Raw genomic sequence first — 24,531 nt, 5'->3', positions numbered from 1 at the left:
TTTTCCCAGAGACAAAATTCAGCAATTTTGCTCATAAAAATAGTAAAAATGATAGGGTCATTGATTTTGTACATGACATGTAAGAGGGCTCACTTCTTTTGTATGTTGATTTTAGAGGGATCATTCACATTATACATGCTTCTCCATAAAAATGACCATCATTCCCCTAGATTATGCAAAGTCCCTAATACAGACTCTGTTACTATAATACCCTCAAAGATCCAGAAACTCATTCTGTTTTCCTCTTTCATGAAAGGAAGATATCACCTTGATTCTTGATCCAGTTTCTGTCTGTTGCATTGTATATATGTATATATTTATATATATCTGTACATTGTGTACAAGCTATTTGTTACGTTGGTATGTGTAGTCTATGAAAATATCCACTCACTGTCGTGTTTGCTGTACATGCAAACAAAACCAGTTAAGATTTTCTCGAGAGGAAGAGTCTATCTAATGTGTTTTAAATAAGGATCGTAATTCAAGTTTATTTTTTTAAATGATGAGATGTTTGTGCCATTACTGTTCCATTGGTTGGATTGATGACGGAGAGTTTACTAAGAAGCATGTGGACTTGTGATATTCTGCTCCCGAAAACTGGGTCTGCCACAGACTGGGCACTACAGGGGTCATATAGCTGAAGTGATTGTATCTCATATTCATAAGCATAGGCTTGCAGCCATTATTCCACAAAGTGATCTAAATGGTAAGATGGTCGTAACTCTTATACTTCAGCATTCACTTTCGACCGTTATTCCTCAAAGTTATCAAAATGCTATGGTGGTCGTAACTCTCAGATTTTTGCATAGGCTTATGGCCATCATTCCAGGAAGTGATGTTGGTGCCAAGGTGATCATAACCTCATAGTCTTTATGGCCATCGTTCCATAAAGTGATCTTGGTACTATGACTGTCATGTCTGTTGAGGTATGGGAGCTGTGATCATGCTTGTCAGTATTAACTTCACTTTATGGTAAGTGGTCCTGAACTCTATAGCCATAGAGACAGACAACAAGCACCTGCTGATAAAATACCTTCACACCCTCCAAAATTTGTACATTGGCCAAATGACCATATTTCTTTGGTATTTCCTAAGCTGTTTGAACAAATTCTTGTGGACTCCTTTGAAAACTGCATTGAATTTTTAATAGTGTCAGTGTTGACCACCTAGATTCCAAACAAACTCTGTTGACTTACAACAAGGAAATATTTCAAAAGTGTCTTTCTGAGATGCATGGAGTCTGGTCGAATGGTACAAATACATTTGGAAATATGGCCATAGATACATGTATGAATTTGTAAGATCTAATACAATGGTTTCTGATCAATTGCTGTTTTTTTTCATAGTTGCTTTGTTTTTGTTGTTGTTTTTTGTCTCTCAGCATATTGCCAGTGTTGATACAGCGCTATGACCCATTGTGACGCAGTTTTTTCACCAGTTGTCTTCCCTTTGTTCATTTTGCCGCACATGTAGTTGTCAATCAGGGAATATTTTGCTGGTGCTGAACAGACCTTTTTCTGTTGTCAGATTTCCACCGAGTTTGACCAATGTGACCTCTTAAAGGAAATATCTTCAAGGAAGGCATTTGTTATGTCTGTAATCAGTATGCTACACATCCTTTCCTTTTGTTCAGTTGCCTGGACTGGTGGGCAGAATGAAAACTCAGTTATGTATGTACATGCCGTGTTTGTCCTAATAAGGACCCTGGTACATTAGACTTACCCAAGCTAGTAGTAGGAGGTTGGGGGAGGCTCTGATGCAAGTAATGAAGATTGCACCAAGGCTGCTGGATTGTGTTATTACTTCTGCAATTGAAAAGTCAATGAGCCACACAAGTAGAGATGCAGGTTACTGAGATCATTTGGAAGATAGTGGAGACCAGCATTTAATGTATCCAGTGCAGTGTCTTGACATTCAGACTACCAGTAATCTTGTGTCACTCCTGCATTAAGAAGCTGAAACAGCTCATTTGAATAGCGTAATAGAACCAACAAATTCATTACGATAGATTTGTGAAGAGTTCAAGACATTTCACAATGTACTGTGTATTTTTCTGACTGACATCAGTATCGGTTGCAGCACTCCCTGCGATGTATAAAGGGGAGACAACTATGGTGTACAGCATGTCGGGAGGCCTGGTCTGGTTGTGTACTACTGACAGCAATCATGTGAAATAAACACATCCACATCCAGCTCTTTTCTCTTATGTTTCAAGGATGGTGGGATAGTATTGTGGTTATGGCACTATTACCTCAGTGCATACAACTTTTTGGATGGGCATTTTAGAAGTTGAGTTCATGAAGAATTATGTCAGTTGTTATGGATATACAACATTTGTATTCTGTGAAGACAACATTTTGACATAGATTCTAAATGTCATTATTACAGAATGAAAGAAATTATATATCCATAAAAACTGTCATAATTCTACATGGGCACAATGTGTGAAGTTCATTTCTGGTGGCCCCCTGCCGTGATATTGGTGCAATATTGCCAAAAGCGAAAATAAACCACACTCTTTATGTTTCAACACCATTCTCTTCCCACAGTGGTTACTTCATATCTTCCTACGTAACCTCAGTTCTAATACGACCCTTTCATGGTGCGAGTGTTCAAGACTTGTGATTGGAGGCAATCAGATTTAGTAGTGCAATCAGCGACCTTGTTTCAAAAGTGATGATTCGCAAGATCTCGGTAATTTCGGGATGCATCGTGAAAACTAGAATCTCTTCCCAAGCCTGATACTCATATGTTTCTTCTAGACAGAACTCAGTCATGTCATATTTGTTTCTCCACATTGCTTGCATTTGTCAAGTTGAATCTAGGTCAATGCAACACATGTTGTGATTGGACAGAAAAAAGGGAAATAAATCTGCTGCCATTCTTTGCCGCTAGAGGATTTTATGTGAACTGCGAATTATGGCCGTATTAGAACAGATGTTCGTAGGAAGATATGGCAGGTAACCTGTGGGAAGAGAATGTTTCAACACATGAGCTCAGTCAAACCATCAAATCCATTTGTTATCTTGAATTGTACATGACTTGCTTCTGTTTGCTGTCATTTATATCGATGCGCACTAAGTCAATCACTGGACTGTCTGGTACATACTTCATTAATTACAGGCTGCCAATGTATAGTTGGAATAAGAGATTTGCAGTATACAAAGGAGCAACTGCTGGAGATGTGCCTCAATTTACCAGGGGTATTCCATCCTGAACTTAAGCCTCTTTGATATGTGTTGCTTAAAACAATCGAACAATCTTTGCATGAGTGGATCTGGTACTAGAGCTACAAAGGTGAGGTGAGGTAAAATGATACCATGCCAGTTCAGATCGAATACCCTGCTCCCATTATACTGACTCAGAGCCAACCAGATCATGTTGTACCCATTAATCCCGAGCACCAAACACAAACCAACAAGTATTATATGTTCTCTTGTATAACTGGTTAAGGGATCGAACAGTGGGCAGATGCTGTGACCACAGAGATGGTTAGAGTCACGAAGACCTAAAGCTAATGGTTGTGTCTTTAAGCAAGAGGTTGCTTTGTCATATGAACTGGCTCTAATGAAATAGATTGCAGTATTATCACTGTCAAATTTGCATCACTACACTCCCTGGTGAAACCCACTTGCATCACTAGATTTCCAGGTGAAACCCACATACATCACTAGATTCCCAGGTGAAACCCACTTGCATCACTAGATTCCCAGGTGAAACCCACATACATCACTAGATTCCCAGGTGAAACCCACATACATCACTAGATTCCCAGGTGAAACCCACTTGCATCACTAGATTCCCAGGTGAAACCCATTTGCATCACTAAGATTCCCAGGTGAAACCCACTTGCATCACTAGATTCCCAGGTGAAACCCACATACATCACTAGATTCCCAGGTGAAACCCACATGCATCACTAAGATTCCCAGGTGAAACCCACTTGCATCACTAGATTCCCAGGTGAAACCCACATACATCACTAGATTCCCAGGTGAAACCCACATACATCACTAGATCCCCAGGTGAAACCCACTTGCATCACTAGATCCCCAGGTGAAACCCACATACATCACTAGATTCCCAGGTGAAACCCACATACATCACTAGATTCCCAGGTGAAACCCACATACATCACTAGATCCCCAGGTGAAACCCACTTGCATCACTAGATCCCCAGGTGAAACCCACATACATCACTAGATTCCCTGGTGAAGCTCACATACATCACTAGATTCCCTGGTGAAACTCGCATTACTAGATTGACCAGGGTCAAACCCACAAGCTGGAATGCTTGCTCATGGATGCAAGGTTAAAATTGAAACAAAAGACTGGTGTCTGAGATAGGTTTATTCATATATACATCAACTTGAGATAAAAACAAGAGCCACTTGGGTCAAACTATGTACAATAAATTAGTCTGTACATTGTTTTTCAAACAAGTAAAAAATGTATGAAAAGCATGGAAGTTGCAAACATGAAATAAATGCGCAATCACAACAATGATTAACTGTCATAAAATGGTGTGACAAATTCTTTACAAAGTGCTATGTGCAGTTCTACCATATTGTGAAAAATCTACTTGTACCTCTTGGTATCATTATGTATATATACAGTGATATGTGCAGTTCTACCACAGGGTGAAACCTCTACATGTTTCTGTGGATATCATTATGTATATATACAGAGTGATACAGTACTAACAAAGGGCGAAATCTCTACATGTTTCTGTGGATATCATATGTGTATATATACAGGGTGATACATGCAGTTATACCATGGGGCAAAACCTCTACATACATCATATATGTATATATATACAACATGACACGTGTAGTTATACAAGCAGATAAACCCTCTACATGTTCCTCTGCATATAATACGGGTGAGCACATATGACATCACACTGTGGTTACTTTAAAACTAAGATAATGATTATGACGGAAAACAATATTAACCTACATAATACTGAGAAAAGGAAATTTCATGCATTTTGTGCAGCCTTCCAGAAATCTAAGCACATTGATATTTTGAGACAGATCACATGTGAGCAAATCCAACTGATAGTTCATTTCTATGCAGCAAATACCCTTTGTCTTTTTCTATGATAGAAAGTTGGTACATCATGCATGTACTTTGTCATGACGACAACACCATGTACACCTAAAACATATCCTTACACATAGTGAACACTCATCATCTGCTGAAACATCAAGATTCTCATCATCCTCAATTCATAGCACAGCAAAGTACCATGAGTTTGGTTTATATTTCAACTCACAAATAAAATCCTGTTTCCTTAAAAAGAAAAAACAATTCTTGTGACCAGTAATTATAGTAGAGCACTTTTGTAGCGCCTTTCCAGGCTAAATATTCTGCTCAAGGCATACAAAGAGTAGAGTCAACCATGTACCTGTCATTGTTCTGCATGGTTAGTAACAACACCATCATCTCTTGAAGTCTAAGTTTGTGCATATGTTCATGAGATTCATACAGAAATACAGGAGGATTCATTCTGATAATTCATCAAAACCAATGTGTACTATCTACACAACCAAAGTCTGTTGATGGCCACGTCATGGACTTCCTTGGGCGAGGCGTCCTGGTTCCTATTTACATATATACACACTCTCAACAACCATAGTTACAAAATAATATGCAACTTGCACAAGATATAAATAATAACTGTGATGGACTTCTGATGTGTAGAGATAACTCCACAGTGGCATAATCCTATATCAAGTTGAACAGCAAGTCAGGTGTATTTGAAAGCAAGGAATATACAATTATTGCATGGCAAGTACAGATTGCTTGGGGGAGTGGTCTCCCTTTGTTAATTTTCAAACTGTTTCCTTAATTTTAAGCAACAAATGTTGACAGGAGTTACCACTCCTCCACAGCTTCCACTGCAGATGTTACATCATGTTACACAACAAAGTTACTCTGTATCACTCTGTCAGGTGGTAACTAGGTAATACACCGTCTTATAACAAGGTTATAACATTCCCTGTACATTTTCACTGGCCAGAATCTCACAACTACACCTGCATAAGGCACGGTTCTGCATAAAATGTGGAGGCAAATGTGGGTGGCAAACTGAGAATATAACCAATTGTACCTTTATTTCATTAACATCACAAATAGCAATCTCATTATTCGAATTTACAAAATGGAATGAATATGAACAAGTTCATCAAAAGTGGACTACAGACAGATGAAAATATTTTGATCGAACTTGATTATCTTACCATCAGCATTTCGGTAGAATGCTTGGCTGATTTTGTGAGAAAATATGAAAAATTCATGGCCTACACTACCCGTACATTTGACAGATGTGTAAACATTTTCCTCTCTATCCCAACTACCACTGATCACAATCTGTTCTTGATCACATAACTTTCTAATTTTCTGTAAGTTTGTTTTGTGTGAATGTTCATATTTTTGAAGCATGAAAAGAAATATAAAGAGGAGCACAATTCATTTCATATTCTATTCAAATTATTAGTTTAAAAAAATGATATTGTTCCTTAATTTATTGAGGACCAAACCCCAGCACAGTGAAGGCACTTTTCCATATAACAATGAAGTAGATGAGCTACAGGACATCACAGGATGACAGTCTGACTTGACAGGATTCACATAGACGGTTGTTTGATCGGCATTCTTGAAGTTGGCAAGTAAATAAGGAATAATAAAAGTTTATGGGTAACAACTTCAGAGGTTCAGTGGTTCAAAGAATTGATCAGTTTGGAATAAAATTAGCAGAAATCCACAATCAGCGGAAAATTTCCATCCCTCTGAAATTAAGAAGTTGTTTTCCACGAACTTTGTTGCTTTATTATTCACACAGATGGCGTTCTGAGATTCACCTCCATTTGTTCACCAAGACTATTTAGAGAAAAGCCAGCAGGATCAGCCACACTTTCAACACCAAGGGTCAGTTTTGCACAGAGGAAAGCTCAAGTAATGAAAGTCCTGAAATCTGACTCAATATTCATTCTCACCAGCAAAGGCAATGCGCTGACAGACTCAGTAATATATGTAAAGGAAAATTAGCGACCCTCCAGCATTGGATCCTGACAGAGCCAAGGGAAGTAACTCTGCACAGCATACTAATGCCATCCGCATGTATTTGAAAACAATAGTGGTAACTTGACTTAAGTTGGCAGCAAGGGCTGGCACTTTGTTCTGGACAAAATCATCTTTTACAACAATCAAACCATTTGGACAACAAAATGTCTTAAACCAACAAACTGATTTCACCACAAGTACCTTTGTGGATTAAGCACACACAAAATAATCATAACATTATTCACAGCTGCTTGATGTCTAAAATGATCCACTACCATATTCTGGGACATGGCTGTAACGACCTACTTCTGTAGTATGCTGTAGGAGTGAGTAGGTGTACTTGCTGCTGGTTCTAACGAAGTATTCAGTTTCAAATACTGACAAATGAACACATCTGATATTGTCACCCGGAATATATACGTCATAACACTATATACAGCTATGTACAGCACTGAGGACAAGGCATTATGCAGTGTATCCAATTACTTAACTGGCACGTTATATAAAACTGCTAATCTTCCAATGAAATAAATAAAGTTTGTTGTGAATCCATGATTATCAAGTTCTTTTCACAATGAAATGAATTTTAAGTTCTTAAACTGACATGCACAACCTCATTCTTCATCACACATGTATCAGTGGGCGACCTGTCTAAGGTGCCAGGCTACTAATCCAGTGAGTTTGGAGGTGCCGGGATCGAGCCCACCTGTGACCGGGTGTAAAAAACCTTGGAGTCAACTTTGTTTGCAGACTCTTTCAGTGTTGTCACAACCCCTAGTGTGCAATACACAACCCTGTGCACTTTAAAGAACCCATAAATCCTTTGGTAGATGACCAGATGGTGGCCACACGAATACATACAAACACCTAGTTGTGGGCACAGCAACATGGAGTAAACATGGACAAAGTACTGTGACTATGTGTCCCAGTCCACCCAGCTGTGAATGGGTACCTCGTAAGGATGAGAAAGCCACATTAACTCGGTCGCCTGTTAAGGCTGCAAGAATTGTATGATCCCCAGGGAGTTGAGATTGAAAATACAATGTGCCATTGTGATGGACATCCAATGATAGAGGGGGAAAAAAAGCGCCCTTGAGCAGATGAACTAACTGAATATTGGCACTATACAAATTTCAAGTTGTATTGTATTATTGTATCAGTGAACATCAAGCATGAGGTACACAAGGATTGGTAAGATGTTGTTTAACGCCACACTCAGCAATATTCCAGCCATATGGAGGCAGTCTATATATTCTAAACCAGACAATCCACTGATCAACAGCATGAGCATAAATCTATGCAAATGGGATATGATGTCAGCTCTTACAACAATGAGATATAGCTGTGTATTACTCCCCAGACTTTTCCACACTGGAAGTAATACCTGGGGATAAAACATACCTGGACATTGTTCCTCAAAGTCACTAGGGCTTATATTGATCGTAACTCTCATGCATTAACATATAAAAGTGACAATCTTAGGGCTAAGATAGCGTTTCATGTTGATGTTTTGTTTGTTGTCTAATACCACACCCAGTAATATTCCAGCTATGGTAGCAACCTATATACATGTATTTGTTTCAGCACATGATACCCTTATTTCGGATGAGTCCATCTTTAACTACAATGAACCAAAACAAGTCTATGCTGTTAGCTTATTATGTTTGCTGTAAATCTTTGTATAAATTCAGGTCTGGAACCAGCAATCCAGTGACTGATGTTATTGATCATAATCATGATACCATGACACACAATCAACAAAATTCGGCAAGACTGACCACCCGAATGTGTTAGTCTAGCCTTTGAGTCCACAAAACATCATATGCAACAACATTTGTAGGCCAAGGGGGTGAAACACCAGAGATGGAAATATTCTACCCATGTAGGGAATAGAAACCCGAATGAGTGAACACTACCACAAGGCTACCATTCACCCCCAAACGCTTGGTGGATCAGGACCCAGATAAATAACATAAGATTACTGATCATTGCCGATCCCTTACATCACCTCTGGGCACGGATGTGAGCCATGTCAAAATATTAATTGAAGTAAATAAGGAAAAACACAGGGATAATGCACATAGCTACCAGTTCCTGGCAATTTCTGGGCAATCACGTCGCATTGTTCAAACAAGAAACAACCATTGCCATGGCTGAACTATCAACAGAGACTGTCACTCAATGATTCAAATGTTGACATCAACAGTTGGCAACATTCACCTAAGTCTACCATGTCAGTCCACATAAAAATGTCATTACGTTTGATATTCTTTTGCATACAAAGATCCAACAACACTTCTTCAAACATGTGCCATGTGTTAAGATTGTTAAGTGCAAGGGGAAGAAACTAGCACATCTACTCAGGTATTTGCTACGACTGAGTGGCCTCCCCTATTGCTCAAATCAGAGGTTTTGCAGCTTCTTCATGCAGACATATTTTCTAATCCTAACACATCTTCAGTATTTAGAAAGAAAAAGTAGAAAATTGATCACATTAAACTACACAACTGGAAGGACCTACACAGAATTTTGCCCATCTGTGACTGTGAAGTTCCACTGGTAAACTCTATCCCACACAAAGTCACAATCAATGATACAAATTCTGATCAGAAGCAGTTCATGGTCCCCAGCGAGGAATGACAATGTTGCGCATACACTGCAACACCCTCTCCACTGGAAAATAAGATACAGTCGCCACTGGTAAAAGCTGCCTTGGTGAATATAGCCATGGCAACCAGTCTCCAAAACATTGTCATGTCTGAAAGGTACAGAGTGCGTCACCATCACAAGTTTCAGACTTGAAGAACTTGACAGGAAGTCCAGATTGCACCATTGCTATTGTCACAGTATGTATTCAGAGAACTTAAATTAGTGAAAGCATTACTTAATGTCAAACTCTGAATATGTTCTAGTTTAAGAACAAATAGTTTAGAACCACAGAGTCCTGTCTGTTGGGTACTTTTTCCTCATCTTCCACACCATACAACTACATCACACCAGCATCTACCACTACGCTGACCCCGAAGAACTTCTGGGAGAATTGAGTCAGGTTGTAAACAAACCTTTAAAATTAGTACTACAGGTGCCCCCTGAAAGCTAAACACCATCCTGTGTCTTGCAATCAGGAAGTACGATTGATTTGCAAGCTGTAAGTGTTACTCCTTTGTCCCTTGTCATGAGGCACAGACACCTAGCTGTCTGCACATCTATCCAACATTCAACACTTATTTGACTCAACAGGACAAACTCTTCTTCTTTTTCTCACATATGATGCACTTCTCAACTCAGTCAGAGCAAGTAACACCATGGAAATGAGAACCATAGCAGCCATCCACACAGAACTATCTTGAACAGTATTCCTCTGTATGTGACCTTGAACCTTCATCGGATCACCATGAGTGAGTTTTTACATGAGGAATCAAACTCGGGTTTTACATGTGACGAGTGGCCGCTTTAACCACTAGGCCATCCTACTGACCCCAGATCTCTTTGAAACTGTTTATTCTTTCACATTCTGACAGTGTCTCACTTCACACTTGCAATGGCAGTCAGAATTTGTGGCCTCCTGTCATTTCTGACAGTATATTTTCATTGAATAATCTTGAATAACAAACAAAACCAGTTTTTCTTCAAGGCCAAACATCTAAACGAACTTGTAATGTTTTTCTCAATGTACACACTGCATCGACACCTGTGATTAGTTGAGGTACTTCCGACACTTCTTTGAGCCACAGGAACACGGAATCTTCACCTCCTCAATGGGGAACTTGTAGTCGTAGGTCAGCTCCTCGCCCTTGCTGATTCTGTGGAAAACAACAGGTTATATTTCACTAAGGAGCACAGGAATCCTTGTATTATCAGCTCACAGTGTTTGCCTTGTTGCAGCAGCCTGTGATAGTGGTTGAGTTTAGTTCTACGCCGCTTTTAGCAATATTCGAGCAACATCACAGCAGGGGACACCAGAAATGGGCTTCATGCATGGCTCCCGTGAGGGGAATCGAACCTGGATCTTTGGTGTGACAAGTGAAGGCCTTAACCACAAGGCTACCCCATCGACCCAAGCCTCCAATAATTGATGTCATAAGCATTGGTCTATGTAATTGATTACAGTTCCACCAGGTCAGAGATGCTGTCCATATGAGTCACATCTTATGACAAGCATGGGTCACTGAAGACCAAATCCCTGGTCCCACAATATTTAAAACTATAACTATCATCACCTTTCTTAATGTTCTGTGATTGTGGGAGTAGCCCTATGCCAATTATATATATGTATGTATTTATTTTTAGAAGTAAGGTACAACACATTTATTAATAAATAACTGGTCATTCAATCAAGCTTGTAGCCATCATGTCAACTTTATCGGAAAGATTTACCTCCATCATCACCATCCCGGGGTGAAACAATGGTATTTCAAAGCTTATTTTCTGCTTTAATAATAATAATGTCAGCACCAGAATTCAAGGGTTGATCAGGTAATCGGAACCAGATCACCTCTTTTCAAGAAGAATACTTACGGTCTCATTGCAAAGATAACTATATGCTTCTTCCCATCCACGTTGATCACCCTGGAGTAGCAGTTGGGCTGCAACAAAAGCAAATAAACCTCAACCACTGATTTGAGTGACTGCTAATCTGAACGTGCCCTGTTTCCCATACAATAAGCACAGGTTGTTGGGGAGATTATTTGAGCTGATGAATTTCGCCAACACCCATCTACACACCACACAGGAGTGGCTTACATATATGAACCTGTACAGACATCTTGTACAAGCAGAGGCTGTTGGAGAGATTATTTCAGCTGATGAATCACATCCAGATCAGTCTACTCACCTCACAGGAATGGTTGATAAATCTGGCTGCGCTGCCATGCATGGTGGCATCTACCACTTCGAAGTCATCAATACGGAACATATAGCACCCAATACCCTGAAACAAGTGGGCAATGTCAAAGGCTGCATCCCTAACACACATATAAAAGTGTAGAGTCAATGTTTTGTTTGAAGTCACAGACAGACAGACAGAGAGACAGACAGACAGACAGGAAGTGCCATAGTTTATCGTCTTCAGGGTAGATGTGGCCATCAACCTTGAGCTCTCTGGGCCAACACTGCCAAGTCTCAATTTCCACAAAAAATGTATCCTATAACTTTAAAGTTGAAATGAATTTCCAGACAATACTTTTCTGAGACTGCTTACCTTGCTCTCGTAGTATTTCTCTCGCTTGTCTGTGAGAGATGAACGTATTACCTCCCCTGCATATTCAATCACCATCTCACCACTGTCAATGTTGCGCTTGCAGAAAAGCCCTCGGCCATGAATGTGGGATCTAGATTAGGACATAAAAGGTTTTCAATAAAGCTGGTCTGGAAATAGGTAACGGATCAACTGATAAAAACAAGGGCAAACTGTTAAAGACAATGGCAAAGTGATAAATACAGGGTCAACCTGACAAAAACAAGGTTAAACCAAACTGAAATCTGTATCACACCTGACATGATATTAACAAGGATTAGCAAAGAGTGAGTTAGTTTGGTACTACATCACTTTCAAAAATCTTCCAGCAATACCACGTCAAGGACACCAGGAATGGGCTTCACACATTGTACCAGTGTGGGGAGTAGAACCCAGTTCATTAGCTTGACCAGCAAACACTTTAACCACTAGGCTAGTCCACTACCCCAGTTACCAAGGAACCTAACAATGACACAACAACTCCGACCAAATCACCTGAAATAAACCACAGGTGTACATCCCTTATCTCACCTGTACACTCCTACAGCCTCCTTTGCATGCTCTTGCAGCTTGCGGAACCTCATCGCCATCGGCAGGTCCATGCTGGTGGCTCGTCTGGAAACAACAACATGAGTAAAGGTCGCAACCACATAACAAAAGTCAACAAAATCACTGCTCCCAAGCACTCGACAAGTCATGTGACCTAACTAAGGTCACTGGCATCATGATCTCAAACTACAATTACAATTGCTTTGTTGTAGTGAATACTGGCACTGGTGAACACCTGTTGTCATCACTTATTTTCAGCAGTCATTCATTTTAATTTCACAGCTTGTGACCTGGAATAAAATGAAATCAACCGCATTTTCTCTAAAAAAAAGATAACTAAAAAAAAAGATAACTCTAAAAAAAGGATAACTTCCTGGGCCCAGTTACCACAATCGTTAGTGTGCTGCTTATTCTCTGTGCTTATGAGGGTTCCAGCACTTACTAGAGAAAATATGGCATTTTAAGTGGCTATTCTTTTGTACTGATGCTTTGCCATTGTTGGGTTGTAGGGATCACCTACCTGGCAGACTTGTGAATCATCTCGACATTCTGCTGTCCTGCATCAGACATAGGCTTGCTACGATACCGGGACATGAGGAAGCTGAACATGTCGTATGGCTTACGGGACATGAATGGCTCGCCACGCACACACCCACTGGGGTTCTCCGCAGGTTCCTGAAGAGTTGTAGTGACTGATAAGTTTGACAGCTCTACAATAAATAATCCTATCTGCGAAGACAATGTTTTTCCCATCCTTCCTCATCACTGTTCTACTGGCAGTATTTCCACAATTTATCAACTTTCACGATCCAACAACTGAATGATCACAAACCTGATATAAGAACTGACTTTGCATGAGTTCATACAGAAAGTATGGGAATATCCTAAAATGTGATAGTTACATATACATATAAACTTTAAACATTATGAGGTCCTTTCTAAATAAACCCAAGCAACTTTTTGTGTGCATGATGGGCACTTTAAATGACTTGGAAGTATGGTGAAGTTTGAACAAAGAGTCATCAGAGGATGACATATCCCCCCACATGTTTGAAAGGACAAATAGTCTGAGAGTTACTCATTGTTTTTTTAGACTAAGTTTGAATTGTTTCCAGCAAAGTCACAATGTCATATATCTGCCAAGATCTGTTGAAAGATATGAAATGGTTTTCGAGTTCTGCTCTGGGAATGAAGCCCACCCCTCCATTTTGAGACTAGGTCCGAAACATTTCCAAGGAAACCAAGAAAATAATACATCACAAAAACCTTTAAAAACCAAAAGGCATCACTTTGGGGCCTGCCACACATATCTAGAAAGTTTTACTAACAGATATTAAGACGTTTTAGAGTTCTGCTCTGGAAATGAAACACATCTCTCACTTTTCAGACTAGGTCCGAAACGTTTCCATGGAAACCTAGAAAATAATAAATCACAAAAACTTGTACACAGCAAAAGGCACCACTTCAGGTTCTGACTGATATATCTACCAAGTCTTGTAGAAAAATATTGAACGGCTTCGGAAACGAAACATACCTCTCAATTTTGAAATGTTTCTACGGAAACCGAGAAAATAATAAACCACAAAAACCTGTACATAGCAAAAGGCGCCACTTTAGGTGCTGACTGATATATCTACCAAGATTTGTAAAAAAAATACTGAATGGTTTTTGAGGTTTTTGAAACCCACCCCACCATAACACCAAAATGTTCCATGGAAAAACAAAAAAAACATAAATGCCAAAAATCTGTAGATAGCAAAAGGCACAACCATAGGCTGAGATTACTATATCTATCAAGTTTGGTCTAAAAATATTGAACGGTTTCTGAGTTATGCTCCCGAAACAAAATGATTACAGACGGACGGGGGACAGACAGACAGACGAGGCGTCGACTATATCCCCCCGCATTACATGCAGGGGGGATAAAAACACACAAGCACCATGTTTGATTCAAATGCCCAAACACAAGAGCTTAGTGCATGTGGGATACAGAATTCCATGTCCCTGCCCCAGTGTCCCTATCCCACCCATTTCCACACACACTCCCGACACTCCCCACCCTGCCCCAGTCATGCCTGTATCCCCGACAGGGCTTACCTCCTCCTGCTGCTCCACCTCATGTTGGAAGAAGTGGAAGTTGTACTTGTGGCAGTGCTGTGCCCCGAACAGCTGTTCTACCAGGTACACCACAGTGCTGTTGTTCACGCCAAACATGCTGGCGCTGTTCATGCCAGCGTACGACAATGCCTTCAACCTGGCAGCAGCTCGAGCATCCTGTACTTTCTCTGTCACCTGCCGCCACGCATCTGAAGAACAAAGCAGACCCATTGAACAGGATAATAATTAGGCTAGTTTGTTGTCTAACCATCCACTCAGCAAATTTCCAGGCAAATGACTGCAGGCTATAAATACAAGAGTCTGGACTAGACAATGACATGTCAACAGGATGGATATTGATCTACTCAACTGTGATTGGCTGAGAAATGTCAAGCAAGTCAGCAAGCCTGACCATTTGATCCCTAAGTTGCCTCTTATGACAAGCATAGGTGACTGAAGACCAATTCCAACCCACATTATCACGGGTTAAAGGATAATCATTATTACAGATCCTTGGGAGAAACAGGGGTAGTAATATTCACTTTTGAGTAATCTATTCATTGCCATGCCAAATCAAGTCTATCTATCATTGGACAGAAAAGATGCCTTGTTTTGTTTCTGAACTCTACCATGGTTATAGACTACAGAGTCTTAAACATAATCTCCTTACACTGACAACAACACTTAATTATGGCAATTAGTGTCAAACCCTGCTAGAGAGTATGTATGTTCTGTCAGCCATTAAATATATACATGATAAACTGATGTTTTGACTTGTAATTTATGTAATTTGTGAAGATCCAGGCCAGAAGTGGTCTTCTGCCACCATGCTTGTCGCAAGAGGCGATTAACAGGACTGGGTGATGGGTTTCAGCAATTTGGCTGACACGTCATCGTATCCAAATGGTGTGGATGAATGCCCTTGGCATCAATCACAGGATTCTCTGCCCCAGACATGATTAATTAAAGACAGATGCCATATTGCTAGTATATAGCAAATAACAACAAACACACCAAGCAGTGTACACATATATAGCCATGCTTACCCTCCATCGTCTCGCCAGAACACTGGAAACCGTCATCGCTTGTAATCTCAAACATGAGTCGAGGCTCATCCTTGGGCTTGGCTTCTGATCTCCGTCGATGATTGGTGATGTCAAGGAATGGCATCATGGGAGTTTCACGCACTTCCTCCTCCATTTCTGGCTGAGGGAGGGACATCACTTCCTTCTGGTGGTGAATCATGGGATGACTTATGGCACTTGCTGCTGAAAACAATCAACAGTGAGTGAGTATAGTTTCTCACTGTTATTTACAATATTCCGAGAAATATCATGGCAGCAGATACCTGGAATGGGCTTCAGAAAACGACCAATAGAGATTTATGAGTTGACATACACTTCGGATCAGAGGCTCATCAACAGTCATTTTGGTTTAACACATTTTGGACAATGTATATTTCGGGTCTATAATGTAGGATATGTTATTTGTAATCCATTTAACAACACTGGCGTAACATTGTTTCTTTCATCCTTTTAACTCCAAAGGTTGAAGCACTTACGTTTATATTTTTCATGAATGTTTCTGGGACGCTGTGGGCTCTTCCTTTTCTTGGCTCCAACGGCCTTCACCCCTACTTTGACTACTGCCATGTTCTTCTTGTAAATCTTTCCAACCTTGATGGCAGACTTCTTGACCTTGGCCCCTAGTCGACTCTTCACCATCTTGGATGAGAAGTTTGGGACTTGTTCACCTCCTGACACGGACAAATGTTTGATGTGAGTTGGAACCTTTGTGTATGTATGACCTGCAGCAATGTGGGATGTGGGCGTTGTGGTTTTTGAGGGTGATGTTTCTTGCTGCATGTGATCTTCGAGAGAGTTGCAAATGTTTTTTGAGATCTGTCCTTGAATAATACCGTTTTTTTCAGGACTGAGACCAAGGTGATGCTTGACTGCTGTCAGGGTTATACTGCTTGCTGCCTTCTTCCTATGGAGGATGGTTGGTTTGAGGATTTTCTTGAGAACCGTAAGTCGGCTGTTGACAGCAGTGCCTGGTTTGTGGACCCCAATGCTCGGCTTGTGGACAATGTGATGAGGTCGAACAGTGGATTCTTGGAGGGATGCTGAGCAGACAGACCCACTCTTGATTGGACTGTCATTCAGGATGTTCCGGAGGTTCGGTGAGCTCACAGCGACCTTGGTGATACTTGGAGAGGTCGTGATGGCAGGGTTGACTGTCTGCTTGTTTGATGGAAGGATCTTTTTCAACATGGACAAAGCTTCAGAATGACTGCATACAACCGTCTTGCATCCATCAGGCAGATGTCTGATGAGGTTGCTATGGAGGATGGTGTCTGCCCTGGAGTGGACCACATTGATAACAGGGTTTGGAGGTGGAGAGATATGGGAGGGGCCAGGGAATGGCTGGTGAAGCACTCCAGTAGACTGCATGACATTTTGGTTCACAACAGTTCCCTTGTTCAAGACAGATCCAGAAACCAGGTTCATGATTTGCTGTGTCTGCTGTGGAGTGAGTGACGGAGTCAAGACGGGCGATGCCTGGGATACCGATACGTAAGGCTGGGGAGGAGTCTTGGGGTCCAACAAGAAGCTGCCCATATACTCAATCCCTCCCTGATGCTGCTGTTGGAGGTTGAGGCGGGACACAACGCTGGCCTGCTGTGGGGTCAACTGACTGGGAAGGAGGTTCCCTAGCTGCGAGATGAGATTTGGAGGCAGGACCTGCTGGCTCGGAGGAACAATGACATTTGAAGGGCTCTGTTGTTGAGCAAGTAGTCCCAAGGTTTGGTTGGACTGCAGCAGGGTTGCAGGACTTGGTGGAAGGCTAGTTCCGAGGATGTTGGTCTGATTGGTATGAATGATGCTGGGCTGGTTTATCTGGTTGATGATGCTGGGTAGTGCGGGTCTGTGGAGGATTCCTGGAATGTTGGGGATGATGTTCGGACCCTGATCCAGTGAGAATGTGTTGATTGACTGCTGGGGGCTGGTGTTGATGGTTAAAGGCTGAGGTATGTGAGGGTGTACTGTTTGCGAAGTTGTCTGTATCGTGGTTGGTAACATTCTGGACTGGTTCATCTGAACAACAGCATTCTCCAGTACATTTGATGCGTGGACTCCAGCAAGAGGTGGACTCCCGATGATATTCACACTTGGCTGAGGCTGGAATGCTTCAAAAATATTCCGCTGTTGAGCTGATGTGCGTCCAATGATACTAGAGTTATCTCCCCCTGGTGAAGGGATGGTAAGTGGTTGAGGAATGCTTGGGTGAGCTGAAGATTTTCCCACTGCATTCAAAAGATTTGTGATTGTTGAAGGCATACATTTTGAGACCTGTTGGGTAGCTGGTGCAATAGACTTACTGATTTTAACATGATTCTTGGGCTTGGTATTATGTGTTCTTTGTTTGTATGATTCCTGGGGTACCTCGCATCTCTTATCTGCAGAGTGAGATCCTGAATCTGATCTTCCTTCTGTGTCATTTCGCACACACGTGTCTTTTTCCGGAATGTTCTTTGCGTTTGGAGGATAAACCATGTAATACTGAACCTGTTTCGTACTTTTTTCCTTGTCCATGTAGTGGGCACACTGTTCTGAAGAACCTTCGTCCCTGCTCTTTCTCCGTCTAATATCAACCTCGAACTCCCCATGGGTAATATTTCGAGATCCTTGCTCTACAGTCTTCACATCTGCTCTTTTCACATTCTTGTCATCTGTTTTCTTCACATTCTGCTTGCCATCAGCTTTATTTATGTGTGTGGCATGGTCTACAGCCTGAGTGTTAACTCTGACCTCTGCAGGTTTCGGGAGTATTTTACCTTCCAGTATTTCCACCACCTTGGACACATCTCTCTTCAACACTGCAGATGCTGTCTCTGCAGACATGCCCTCTACTGAGACAGCGGGAATGTCCCTCAGCTCATCACTTACACAGGAACTGTCCATGGGGTCTTCAATGTCAATGTCTGTTATCACATCATGTGGAGATACTGGTAGCTCTTCATCAGCAGCTTTGTTGTTAAATACTGTCTTCTGGACCTGAGGAAATTCATCACAAGAAACAGATTTTGGTTCTGAACATTTTGGGACAGATTCTGAATGATTTTCAACAGAGTCTGTAGTTTCTGTCAACTTCTGATCTAAAGTACTTTTTTCTTCATTTGTGTGTGTACCCAATTGGTCTGTTTTGCATGGTGAAGGAATCGGTATCTCCATGACATCTCCTTTTTTGTTCTTTAACATTCCAGTGACCTCACACAATCGGAACTCAGGACTCAGGCTCTCGTCCTTCTGTGGTCTGACATTTGTTGGCGTCTTAATCCCAATATCTTCACCCGTTTCCATATTCTCCATGGATGTGCTTTGCTTCTTGGGTCTGCCTCGGCCCCTTTTCGGGGTCACAAGAGTTGGAGTAGGTTCTGTATTTGCTTTCCTGGATTCAGGGGACTGGTGGTTGTCCATCTCATTCTCTGATTCACCTTTCTTGTTTGGAGAAAGTGGATCGCTTCGCCTTGAACGCCGTCCACGGCCTCGTTTATGTGGTGGTTCTTGACTTTCAGGGGAGACAATTTTTTTTGATTCGGAGGAATCAGGCGGACTTAATAAACGTTTGGATGATCTGCCACGTCGAACAGGTTCATCAGGCTTGAATTCTTCCCCACTTTCACACAAGTCCACCACATCAGGCAATTTCTCCTTCACCACAACATTTTTATTTTTGGGTGGCCTTCCAGGTCTTCGTTTCACAGGAGTTGTATCATCTTGATCAGTCTTGTTGTACTTAGAAAATTCAGTTGCCTTACTGATGTCGGTCAGCTTAACAATACAATCCTGGCTGTCTACAGATCTGTACCTGGACCGGACTGGATACCTCGTCTTGGGTTCCTCCTCTTCTCGTAATCTGTTATCATCATCATCCTCTTCACTTGTGCTCACCTCAAAGTCACAGTTCTGGACGTGAGTGTTGAAGCTTTCTTTCGTTCGATACAGCCTCTTGCATGTGAGACACTTAAACGGTCCTTTAACACCAGGACTGCTTTTTGCCAGACTCTCAGCTTTAATTTTGCGTGCAATCTTGTCATGAAGTGGTAGTTCTTCTGACACAGGTTCTGTAGCAGGTTGTCTACTTGTATCCCCGCCATCACCCAGTCTTTGACTTGTGCGTCTCAATGGGTAAGTCTTCAAGGGGGCACAGCCCTTCTTCACAGATGTCCTGGTGTGAACTTCAGTCGTATCTTTGTTACATGCATCATCTGGAATCTCAGAATCATATCTGCTCATTTTGTTTATCTCCAACTTGACAGCAAACTCCTCAGAACTGTCCTCAGCATCCAGCTTGCTCTCTTCAAACTCAGCATCCCACTCCTGTTCAACCTTCACATCTTCAACACTTATATCCATCTTTTCACCAGCCACTTCAAGTGCCAGAGGTCCAGATTCTGTGGGTTCCCCTGCACAATCCTCAACTCTCACACCACCTTTCACTTGATACTGGGGTTCTGTGTCATCACCATCATGCACATGAGTGTCATGTTCAGTTGACTTGGCAAGTCGCTCATTTCCAGCGGCAACTCGTTTATGTCCCTCAGGTGCTGTCATTGTCACAGGTAACTTCATGCCTGACGACGTCTCTTCTTCCAGGTGAGCAAGATGTGATGTTTCTGGACACAGTGACAACCTTGGCTGAGAAATTTCCATAATGTCCTCCACACTGACCACCTCCTCTTTGATCTCCTCCTTCACATCCTTTTTGTCCTCCATCACATCATCCAGGTTGATTTTCCAGCCAATCAGGACTCCCCGTTTGTAGATGGGGACACGTTCTTCATGGTGCTCAATTATCTTCCTATCAATGACACCTGTTGCTTCCCTCTTGTGTCCAGGGGTTGGTGGACTCCCTGTTGGACTCCTGGCAGGATTTCTGGAAGGACTTGCAGTAGGAACCTTTGCATGACCTGTGTTAAGATTATTTGAAGGACTTGCTTCAAGATTCTTTACAGGGCTTTCCTCAAGGTTCTTTAAAGGGCTTTCGCCCAGGTTCTTTGAAGGGCTTTCCTCAAGGTTCTTTAATGGGCTTGTCTCAAAGTTCCCAGAAGTACTCTTTGGAGAATTTCCTGAAGCTGTTGTCTCAAGATTCCCAGAAGAACTTGCTTTGAGGTTCTTTGAAGAGCTTTCCTCAAAGTTCTTAGAGGGACTTGTCTCAAGGTTCGCAGGACTGTTTGGAGAATTTCTTGAAGTTGCCTCAAGGTTTCCAGATGCACTTGTCTCAAAATTCTTCAATGGACTTGGCTGAAGATTCTCAGGAAGGGTTGACTCAAGTATCTCAGAAGAGCTGGCCTCAATGTTTCCTGAAGGACATGATTCATGATTTTCAAGATTAGTCTCAGGATTCTCAGGACTCATGGAAGAAGCTTTAATAGGGCTTTCAAGAGGGTTCCCAGGAATATTCACAAGATGTTTCATGGGACTTAATGCCAAATTTAGGGTAGAAGAATCAGGAACTCCTTTGTCAGGAATTTGAATAACATCTGTCATATTATCCTTGGCAGACACAACAGGAGTATCATTATGATTTGTAGGATTCTCAGCAATATTTTGACTGGCTACATCTGCTAGTGATTTAACTTGTGTGACATCAGGTTTAGATGTAACTTCTGTAGAGGGCTTCCCTTCATGCACTGGTGTCTCAGAATCAGAAAGGATATCAGAAGCATCAAGCTCTATCACTCTCTCCTCAGAATCAGTTTCTTTCCTTTCTGCTTCCACCACTTTTTGCTCAACGTCTTCAGGCGCTTCCATCATCTCCAAATTCTTACTTTCTTGGCCTTCTTTTCCAGATTCAGGAGTGTTATTCATGGTTACATCCTCATTCACCTGTTCATCAACAGCAGCATCCTCAACTCCGACTGGTTCTTGCTCCTTCTGGTCCTCTATTTCCATCTCTCCTTCATCTCTGCCCTCTTCTTTGCACTCCGACTGTTCCTCTTTGCCTTGAGTGTCCTCATCCTGAACAACACCTGCATCCTCACTGAGGGCGGCTTGAGCCAAGAGCAGGGCCTCCTCCTCTGAGATGTCAGGGTTGTCCGTCATGATGACAACTGTCTGCCCATCATTGCTCTCCAGGATCTCGGGCGGAACACTGTCCAGAACCTGCTGTGCAATTTCTTGCTCTGGAGACAGAAGTAGTGGGTCAGTTTCAAGGTCACTTGGTTCATTTTCAAGCTTACTTGCTTCAGTTTCAAGACCAGTCCGTTCTGCCCCCTCAGGAACATCATGAGTTGATCCCATCACCTTGTTTTCGTCATCCTCAAGGACGATCACATCAGAAGGCTCATGAGTGAGATCTACAACGGGAGGTGTCTTATGGGGAGTAACAGATATTCTGATAGGTTGATCAGGTCCTAAACTAGGACTAGATTTGACCTTGACTCGTATTGGCATGGAAGCTACAGAAGCTGGCCTTGGTGTTGGAGTAGCGGAGATCGTCTGATATGGTCTGGGGCTATCTCTTGTGTATGGCTGAATATCACATGAAGAGGAACGTTTCGTTCTAGCCATCGTTGGAGGTGATGTTGCTCTAAATGTCCGGTCTGCACTGTCAGCTCTCTTACCAGACTTCCAAGCAGCCTCATTTAATCTGTCAACGATCTTACAAAGATTTCCAAACTCGTCATCTGCTGGTTTCTGTGGCACCTGTTTTGGCTGACTTGCCATGTATTTCTCCACGTCAGCTTTACTGAGGTATTTCAATGTATTGGGAGAGAGTAAGTTTAGATTAAACTTCGGCTGCGGTTCCAACTCCGGTTCTTTCTGCTGACTGGGAAGATGGGAAGATGAAGGCTGGCTTGGGGAGATGGACAGGCTCCTATTGTGCGAGGCCATGTAAATCCTGCTACACGGGCGTACAACTGATGTGGAGGCCAGGTCCCTCCTTGTTACCTGGGCAACAGAGGTCTCTGACATGATGGAGACGTTGGTGTTGGAGGTGGGGCTGAGCATGTGCAGCAGACTCAGAGCATCTGGAGAGAGTTGATCCATGGGGATGAATTCTGGATGTGTCTCATCATGGATGATCCTCATGTCACTGATCTTCACTTCAGGGCTGGCAGGGTTGGGTCTCATCTCAACAATCCGACACGTGTACACACATCGCCGCCGAGCATCCTGAGTACTCCAGTACACTCGCGTACATCTGAAACAGAACCATCACACTGTATTCTTGCTGGAACAAACAATATTGGCATTCAATATTACACAAAATGACTAAATAGTAAGCTAATGCCAGAGAAGGAGAACAGTGCATCAGCGGAATCTTGGGACATTTACACTATGATGAAGATTAGCACATATGTTCGATAATATTCAAATATATACTTGACACCCTATGGAAATCACTTTTATTCACCATAATATAAAAAATATCCCATCCTAAAGATCAGTAGTTTCAACTCAGCTAAGTTTATTGTTGCATTGAATAGTTTGTAAGTGTTTATGTGACCATATAGGAGTGGTTAACAGAGATTGACTTTGGTTTAACACTACTTTTAACGATATTGCCGGAATAGTGAGTGAGTGAATTCAGTTTTACCCCACATATGTAAATATTCCAGATATATGGCAGCGTTCTGTAAATAATTGAGTCTGACCACCATACTGACATTTCCGAGTGCCCTAGAGTTGTATTCAGTACAATGAAATGCTGTGTCCCGGGCCACTCATGCCTCAACATTAAGATGAACAAATTAGCAAGACTTAATCATCCTATTTCCAATATCAAGCCTAAAAGACCCATTACTACACTCAGTCCCTTAAAATAAAATCTCTGAACTACCACAGGCTGAACTACCACATGCAAGACTTACATGAAGTCTATAGGGAGGAGGCATCCCTTGACGTCTGACAGTGGCCCAAGATACCCCAGACTCTCAATGGTACACGAGCCTGAAACATACAGTACATGTCAAGCGGTTTGTCTGCTGATTTACACTACAGCACACTAAACCATGATAAGTACACTTTAACATTCACACTTGACCAGCACAGTTGTGATGATCATGAGCCATAATCCAATTATCCTCAATGGCTAGTTCCCATTTCTTCAACTACAAACTGGAACCGAATAAAAGTGACAGAAAAACATTAAATCTCAATTAAGAAAGACAATCATGAACTTCAAGTACTAATGCATCTGTATAAATTGGCCAGTTGTTACAAAAACAGTTGTTTTGTTCACTTGTTGTTTAACAACACACTCAGCAATATTCCAGCTATATGGCAGCGGGCTGTAAATAATAGAGTCTGGACCAGCTGCAGGCAATCTAGTTATCAAAATTTTGAGTATCACCACAGTTGACATGAGGCAACAAAATCAGCAAGCCAGATCATGTGATCTCGACACCTCGTCACCTCTTCAACAAGCATGGGTTTTACTGAAGACTGAGATCTACACAAATTTGCAACAAAGACAAATATCTAGCACTGAGTATAACAGTCATATAATGTAACTTGTGAGATTCAAGTCAGCCTTAAACTGAGTTGCAAAAGCCTGGAAATAAATGT

The 24,531-nt window shown here is 41.7% G+C and overlaps 1 protein-coding gene across 3 annotated transcripts in view; it reads right to left on the bottom strand.

Annotated features, from left to right (window-relative positions):
• Window positions 1–9,341: 9,341 nt before the first annotated feature.
• LOC137289995 (histone-lysine N-methyltransferase 2A-like) overlaps window positions 9,342–24,531 on the bottom strand; it is a 56,480-nt gene continuing 41,290 nt past the window's right edge. For 2 of the 3 annotated variants that reach the window (XM_067820893.1, XM_067820895.1), the window contains exons 22-31: window positions 23,835–23,913; window positions 16,515–23,164; window positions 16,000–16,221; window positions 14,954–15,162; window positions 13,377–13,531; window positions 12,839–12,922; window positions 12,272–12,401; window positions 11,906–12,001; window positions 11,590–11,657; window positions 9,342–10,874 (exon numbers count right to left, since the gene is read on the bottom strand). In XM_067820893.1, coding sequence (XP_067676994.1) covers window positions 10,769–10,874; window positions 11,590–11,657; window positions 11,906–12,001; window positions 12,272–12,401; window positions 12,839–12,922; window positions 13,377–13,531; window positions 14,954–15,162; window positions 16,000–16,221; window positions 16,515–23,164; window positions 23,835–23,913 — 7,799 coding nt within the window. In that variant the 3' untranslated portion in view covers window positions 9,342–10,768. The remainder of the gene's footprint in view (window positions 10,875–11,589; window positions 11,658–11,905; window positions 12,002–12,271; window positions 12,402–12,838; window positions 12,923–13,376; window positions 13,532–14,953; window positions 15,163–15,999; window positions 16,222–16,514; window positions 23,165–23,834; window positions 23,914–24,531) is intronic. The other variant, XM_067820894.1, reaches the window with a different exon arrangement.

This window comes from Haliotis asinina, chromosome 1, assembly GCF_037392515.1.
Source record: "Haliotis asinina isolate JCU_RB_2024 chromosome 1, JCU_Hal_asi_v2, whole genome shotgun sequence".
In the NCBI taxonomy this organism is placed as follows: Eukaryota; Metazoa; Mollusca; class Gastropoda; order Lepetellida; family Haliotidae; genus Haliotis; species Haliotis asinina.
The sequence above is the reverse complement of the archived record's forward strand: the minus strand, read 5'-3'. Positions and strand labels throughout refer to the sequence as shown.